This window comes from Quercus robur, chromosome 4, assembly GCF_932294415.1.
Source record: "Quercus robur chromosome 4, dhQueRobu3.1, whole genome shotgun sequence".
NCBI classification, from domain to species: Eukaryota; Viridiplantae; Streptophyta; class Magnoliopsida; order Fagales; family Fagaceae; genus Quercus; species Quercus robur.
The window spans coordinates 34,857,207-34,865,117 of NC_065537.1; the positions used below are offsets into that span (position 1 = coordinate 34,857,207).

Genomic DNA, 7,911 nt, shown 5'->3' on the forward strand with positions numbered 1-7,911 from the left:
CCTAAGGACATTCGTTAGTATTTCACTTCCTATTTTCCCTGTTAAGAATGGGATTTTGAAAACAGCTGAAAATAATATTTGCAAAATACAAAAAATGTTTTAATGGCATAATTGTAAATAAATTGAAAACTATAGACTTCACAAATTTGTCCAAACTCTTTTATTTCTTAAATTAATCAGCTTATTTTTATCCAAAAATAAAAAACTCGTGTTTCAAATTCTCACTTATCATTATCCAAAAATAAAAAAAAGCAAGAAAGAAAGAAAGAAGGGTACATTAGTTCTATTCCTACACTTTAATTTTGAAACTTATCATTATCCAAATAATAATAATAATAATAATAATCTACACATTACTTTTGTGAAATAATTTTTTTTTTTTTAATCTTAAAGGTGAAATGGTCTTCCAAATATCATTTTTTTTTAATATTTCAAACATTGTTCTTAAAATTGGGAACCAAACATGTATAATGTAAAAATTATATAAGTGATTTGATATAATTGTTAGAAAAAAAAAAAAAAAATATATATATATATATATATATATATATATATAGACACACTTTTTCCACACCTAGGTGGAGTGGGATATCATAAGGCCAAATTGTGTAATGAAGAGGACTTGTGCAAATGAATAATCAAGTTTCTGCCCCATCATAAGCTCATTCGTGTCACTTTCTTCCTTTTTATATGGTTTTGGTTGCTTTTTCTGAGTCAATGTGGATTCCAAATTACTTGCCTAAAAACAAGCATCTCTTTTTTGGAGATGCACAGCTTCCGTTCTCTCCTGTGGGACTATGCATGCCACCTGAAGTCCTCGCTGTCGTTGGCATGGTATGTCCTAACCAAAACTCTCTCTCTCTCTTTCTGACTAACTAACCCAACTTACTAGGATGAAGAAAAAGTATACTATGAATATAAAATAGACAACAAAATAGGAAGATTCTAAAGAAACAAATCAAGCCTTGTTTTTTGGCTGCCAGTTTAAAATGGCTTCCCATACTCATAGAATACAACAACTACCGAACCCCTCCCACGACCCACATTTTCCATCTCAGGCTTATCTAACCCAACCCATTATCCTCTATTCCTAGGCAATTCCAAGAAGATCGCGACAAAACAATAAAGATTTGAAGATTTCAAATTTGGAGCACATTTATTTGTTGAGGTGATTTTGGTTCACCTTCTCAAACAAAGCCTCATAGCATTATATTACTATTTGTTAGAGTTCAAGATCTGTTTCTTAAAGAGGTTGTTATGTAATAGCTACAAGTTTTAATGGGATTGCCTTTTCAATGGCTATCCCCGTCTGCGATTCAAGAATTCCACATGAAAGACGGGAAAAGGCTTTCCGGGTTATGTTGATGATCGACTTCTGCAAGAGATTGTACATCATATGGATGGTATTATCGTTATCATTATCATCATTTGCTCAAGGATCAAATCACTATGACCTTAGGGCTCTAAATGCTTTTATTCATCGTCAAGCAAATGACATTCTAGTACAGCCTCATACAGGCATTCTTTACAGTATTCCTCTCCCTGCTAACTTCTCGGGCATGGAGGTTTCAGTTATTAGACTCAGAAGAAGGCAATTTTGGGCTAAAGGAGCTAATATTAGTTTCTTTCATATCCCATCAAGAATTCGGCCAATGCCTTACGTTGAAAGGCTAGCCATACTATATCAGAACTTTGGCAATTGGTCTTCTTATTACTATAATGTGCCTGGTTATAGGTTGGTTGCGCCTGTTTTCGGATTCCAGGCTTATGATTCTATGCATTCAGGAATGATAGGCATACACCAGCTCAAGTTCTACGGCCTGAAGGACCCCATTGCAGTTCAGTTTTCTCATCATTTACTAGAAGGAAAAAATGTGACACCAAAATGTGTCATATTTAGTGCTGATGGGTCATTTAAATTGCAGAACATGAGTAAGTCTTATGTTTGTCATTCACTAGGTCCAGGTCATTTTTCTGTTGTTGTTCCAAATGAAGAAGAGAATAGATTGAAATTTTGGGTGCTGGGATTAGGGCTGGGATGTGTTGGATTGGTTTTATTGGGTGTGGTTGTGGTGGTCATTTTCAGAGTGGTAAAAAAGAAGAAGCTCAGGAAAATGGAGAAGCAATCTGAGAAAGGGGTGGCTATTGATACATTCTGGATAGGAGGAACAAAACTGCCTTCTGCATCAATGATTAGAACTCAGCCAGCCCTTGAGAATGAATATGTTCCCTGATTCACAATATAATTTCTTTGTACCTTTTTTGTTTCCCCATTTTTACAAGTGAAGATACCTTAATTTGTACGTCCTTTAAATTTTAGACAGACAAAGAAACAAAGTACGCTTGTGATATATTCTCATTATTTTTGCATCTCTGATAGCACCCTTACACATTTTTTTTACTCTTCTTCTGTTTGCATTTTTTTTTTTTTCTTTTGTAGTACTAGGATGGAGAAAATTGGTTGTTAAATTTGATTACAGATTACTGCCTCCTACAAATTGTCTATGTCTCCTCTGCCATGATCTCTCTTTCAAGCTCAGCAAGCTCATATGTACTGATAATTATCCCAGGTATCAAATATATGCATTTTTATATTAACACAATAACACTGTGTGAGCCTAGTAGTTATACCAGACTTAACACACTTCGGGAGGGATGATACATATATTTGATGATGAATGCTATACCTTTCCACATGTGCATGTTTGGTAATTAGGGCATATATTATTCACGTTAGGTGAAGCCTAATGTACTGCAAAACAAAGGCGGCAACTTAACCCTTCTGCCTGAAACATTCATCCGATAATGAATGTAAAGGACAAATTTAAGGGCGTTAGAACAGAATATTAATCGTAGCTTAATTTTAGTAATTTAACAAAGCAGAAGCTTAGATCCCACGAACAATTTCTAAGGATACCATAATTTAACATATTATATTCTGCATATAGGCCAACAAAGAAGTCCATCCCAAGCTTGGCAAATGATTTCTCTTTACACGCAAGCAAGATTCAGATTCTACCTTCATAACTGAATAATCAATATTGGTATTGGCTTACAATTTTTAATAGTTCTCAAGATTCCATTTACACCACTCAAGTATGAACTCTTTGAGGTATTAGCAAATGGCAACCCATAAGATCTTTCTATATTTATACACTTTCCAGTTCCTATTAATATGTTTGGCTCAACCTTTAAATTGAACCTTACAGTCCACAATGGCTGGTGTATTTTATATAAAACAACTGCTGCAATAATGGCCTTACTGATGCATGAAAAATTCATCATGACACTGAGCATAGCAGTATCCAATTGGCTGTGCCTTTGTTGATTAAGAGATTAGTTGAGTTCTTAATTTCAACTCGCAGTAAATTTATTCATAACAATCATAGCAGATGACATTAATCTGGCTGCTTGAATGTTGTTTAACAAAAAGTAGTGTAGTGGATCAGCCTATAGAGTGGATGTCACAGAGTTGGTGCAATGGAAAAGGAGGATCAAAATAAGAGCCATTTAGAATTGCCTGTGCAATAATCTTGTTCGCTGATTCTGTGGTATGTATTCCATCCCAGCTAACATAGTTCTCCGGGTCACTACAAGCTGTTGCGGTCACAGTGCTCCCATTAATCACCTTGGTGTTCCCACAGTATAAATTAGGGTCAAAATTGTAGGTGCCACCTCCATGTCCACAACATGCTTTAGTACCATATCGAAGCCCTGCTCCAAAACAAATGAAAATTAATGCAAATCATTTTACAAAGCAAAATTAGCAATCTGATTGACACCTTATGTATGACGGAATTAAAGTCTAATACCTAACAAAAAAGAAGTATTTTATCAAACACCTATTGCAATCGTGCTTATTTTACTATATAAAGTATAAACTCCATCCAATGATACATTTATAATTCCATCTATTGCAATGGACACATGTTCCTTGTGCATGTGATCATGATCAGAAAATAATTTTTATTCTATTAAGATAAGATGAGATGAGCTAGATTATTCTAAAAATTCATTTTATTCAGAAAATGTGACACTTGTGGAGGGCCGCAATTTTTTTATGTGATGCAAGTAATGTTTTGTCTTTCAATTGGCTAGTGTGTATATAAAGTGATAGAAGAGGTAAAAATGGTACCATAAGAAGTAGGATGCCGGAAGAGCTGTAGCAACACAGAATGAGTGTCCACATATATGAGGGAAGCATTTGAGAGAGCTTCCCCAGTTTGTGTTAGTGTCTCCTTCAACATGTTGTTATAGTCCACCACTGCATTGTTGTAAGAGATAACGCATCCAAACTCATCAACGTCTGAACTGTTGTTAGGACGCTCCACCAATAATGCTGGATAGCAACCCACTGGTGCAAGATTGAACACTAGAAATGCACGCCCTCCTAAGCCATATACCTCCTACAAATTTGACAATTGGTCATTTACTCTCTCTCTCTCTCTCATACATGCTAGCAAATTAAGAATGCAATTCTCCCTTTGGGGACACCGGGCCATGGGTTCAATAAATTTGAAGGACGTGCTCTAAATCTTGAGATCTCAAGGCTCATCCACAATACTGTTGGCCTAAGGGTTTTAGGCTATCAGCATCTTATAGGCAAGAAGTGAAATGGTCTCACATATGTGGCAATACTTCCTTATATAAAAATAAAAATGTAGATTGGACTGGCTTTAAATGGGCCAACTAAGAAAGGCATTGGATTAGTACAAAACAATGGCCAATGGGCTTCGTTTCCAACCAATAAGATAACAGGAAAGGTATTGGGCTGGACCATTTTTGTTGGTTTGCATGATATATGTGTAGTAAGTCACAGAACATGTTGCATGATAAGTAGTTTACCTTTATGGTGCCAGCAATTTGGGAGACCACTTGAGGGAGATACTGTTTCACTCCACCTATTCCTATAGCAGTTAAGTTGGAAGTGAAATCATTTTGACCAATGTAAAATGTGTAGAGAGATTTTCCGAAAATGTCTTGTGAAGGAAGTTTCGTCGATTCTAAAAACAACGACATTCTTCAAGTCATTTGCATTAAGAAAGACGGGCTATTTTTATCATATGGAGCAAAAAACAAACTCAATTTACACATATATATTTGAGAACAAAGTGAATGCAAGTAGAGGTGAAATCATGGTTTACCTGTTCCATGATACGAGGACGAGGACGAGGAGCGATGGAATTCATCAACTTTGGTCTTGAATTCCTTCATTTGGTTGAGCTGAATGGCCAGGGAAAAGGGGCTAATACCAGTAACAAATAATGAAGTGTTTGGAAGGAGGACTGTTGAAGCCAATGTTGCATAGTTGGCCCCGTGTCTATAATTTGATCCAATTGATTGCAAATATGGGCTTAAAAATGGCAATCCTAAACCTTGTGCTGCCACGCGCAAATATATTGGAGAATTAAATAATACAATTGAAATGTTATTTTCTTCAAATTGACACGACAAAACATTAGAGTATTTTTATATATAAAACAAAAAATATATCTAAAATTTGGTTAATTTTCTTCATTAAATAAAATAAAATCAGGTGTATATCTTATTTAGAACAGAAAATGTAATTTACCTTATCAACAGATAATTATCATAAATTTATAATTCAAAGGACAATCTTTGTTGAATTCCATATTGAAGTCACAGACTCACAGCAAAGCCTTTTTTACAACATTTATTTTTTATGGGGTCTTCTTTGGAATGTACTGACGTTGCTAAATTATAAACATAAAAAATATTGACATTGTTATAGTAGGAAGGAAGTTCTTCTTTCATCCGATGCACTTTATAACCCAACAATTTCAAGCGGACAATTCTACTCCTATATTGAGTGGTCTTTCTGAGAGTCAGAAAGTAGATGGTGAGTTTATGATTTTGATCTATATATTTTATTGCATGTAGCTTTCAGATGAAATTGTTCTAAAATATATCTCCTTAGTCCTTACTATTTGACAAGGCTCGTGAGCATGGAGGACTAGGGGGCAAGGCCCCCCGATTTGTTTTAAAAAAAAATATTATTTTATGTATGTATATTAATTTTACCAATTTTGTTCTATAACATTACATTTTGTTTTCCTTAAACAATATCATTGATTCTTTTAAGAGTAATACTATATTTACAAATTTTTTTACAACATTTTTACCAACTGTTTTGGTAGTAAATTCTTATTGCTTCATATATGGCCCACTATTCACATCATTTTTTATTTACCAATAACCACTTATCACATCAGTAATTTATAAAAAAGTTGTAACTCTAGCATTTTTCTCATTTTAGTGGCCATGAAAAAAATTTATCGATCTAAAATCTAAAAAAATATACAAGTCTATAAAAATAGCTCAACAACAAAAATTACCAATAGTAAGACTAAAAAAAATTAAGTTCAATTAACCAATTTTTTTTAAAATAAACAACTCTACACTTTAAAAAATTCCAAACAAAATAATTTTGTTCTTACTCGTACCAAAATAATAATAATAATAATAATTCAGTAGCTAAGTAGTAACTAAGTTAGTTTTTTTTTTTTTTTAGAATACTAAATATTTTTAACACATATCCAGAGAGAATAAGAAAAAAAATTTAAAAAAAATTTACTATAATACATATTCAAAAGAGTCTCACTTTTAAATATATCTCCGTAGCTAAGCAGTAACACGCATAGCTAAGTAGTAACACGCGCGAAGTGAGGGGGGCCAGCTCAATTTGCACTGAAAAAATAGTAAAGCCCATTTTGGAGGCAGTATTAAATTAAAGAAAGAAATGCAACTCCAGCTAATGCCAATACTCTGTGTCAAAACCTTATGTCATGCGGGCCATATGAAAGGTGGCCCTATGCTATAATCCATAAAAAAACAAAATGTCTCTCCTACCCTAGAAACAGTCCAAGCTAACTTTTCTCCCAACACTTCACCCTGGCCTTTTGTCTACAAGTGGAAAAGTGCCTAGTAAAAAAAAAAACTATCAAATTTAGTAAACCTTATCTAGTTCCCAGAAAGCATGCTACTTCCCAGCTCTTTTATAATTCAATCTAAAAAAAAAAAGGATAGAAATTAATAATGAAAAATTTTAACTGCAAAAGGCACATATATAATATGTGATCATTTTTCTTATTTGAAAAAGTATGCTGCCCAGCAGGTTCTAAAAGATGGCAATTACAGACAGTAGAAAATCTGAATCTTATTTTGTATGTACTAAATGTACAATTAATATGCTGTATAATTTGAAGACAACAACTACGTAGAACATTACTACTTCCATATATATATGTTTTTTTCATTGAGAATATATAAAAGCATTAACTAATTAATTAAGATGAGAAAGTAATTAAGGATTACCCAAGAAATCAATAATGAGCCTTCCATCAGAAGCCCGACCAGCAGGTCTGTTGAAGTAAGTCATGCCAAAGGGACCAGACTGTGCCGGAAAAGCTGCCCAAAACCCACCGGTGTCTGAATTCGAGTCACCAAAGTTGAAAATTGCCTCAAAATCACATTTTGAATGACTTAAGCTAAAGCAACCAAACAATATTGTTACCATCACAACTAAAAATTGCCAACATCTAATAACAAAGATCTTCGGTAACCAGAGCTTCATTGTCTATCTATTGTGGTTATTATCTTATCGAGCTACAAGCCTTGTCGTTATATACCGAGGGGCCAAGACACATGTCATCAGTTGCATGTAGCATCATCCTATTTTGGGTAAACTAATGCGTTTGGATTTGAGCTGTCCATTCCATGACTTTCTTTTCTTTTTTGCTTTTTTTTTTGAGAAGAACAGTTTGGGCCTTTTGGCATGACTTACTTTAACAGACCAACTGGGATGGAAAGGCTCATTATTGATTTCTTGGGTAATCCTTTATAAGTTATAACTTTCTCGTGTTAATGCTTTCATTCGCAATGAGAAAGAGC

General features: G+C 34.1%; 2 protein-coding genes across 3 annotated transcripts; one reads left to right on the top strand and one right to left on the bottom strand.

The window, feature by feature from the left end:
* Nucleotides 1-1,245: 1,245 nt before the first annotated feature.
* LOC126721190 (uncharacterized) lies at nt 1,246-2,362 on the top strand. Its single transcript, XM_050424218.1, has one exon. It carries the CDS (start codon nt 1,296-1,298, stop codon nt 2,232-2,234), a length of 939 nt encoding a protein of 312 aa, XP_050280175.1. The 5' UTR covers nt 1,246-1,295; the 3' UTR covers nt 2,235-2,362.
* A 936-nt stretch (nt 2,363-3,298) lies between these two features.
* Nucleotides 3,299-7,709, bottom strand: LOC126721193 (GDSL esterase/lipase At4g01130). 2 transcript variants are annotated; one of them, XM_050424222.1, is made up of 5 exons: nt 7,336-7,709; nt 5,145-5,381; nt 4,846-4,907; nt 4,136-4,406; nt 3,299-3,714 (listed from the first exon to the last, which is right to left on the bottom strand). In XM_050424222.1, the coding sequence occupies exons 1-5, from the start codon at nt 7,592-7,594 to the stop codon at nt 3,446-3,448; spliced, it is 1,098 nt and encodes a 365-aa protein (XP_050280179.1). In that variant the 5' UTR covers nt 7,595-7,709; the 3' UTR covers nt 3,299-3,445. The 2 variants fall into 2 exon arrangements, with proteins under 2 accessions (XP_050280179.1, XP_050280178.1); XM_050424221.1 differs by having other exon boundaries at nt 4,846-5,003; nt 7,336-7,702.
* Nucleotides 7,710-7,911: the final 202 nt, after the last annotated feature.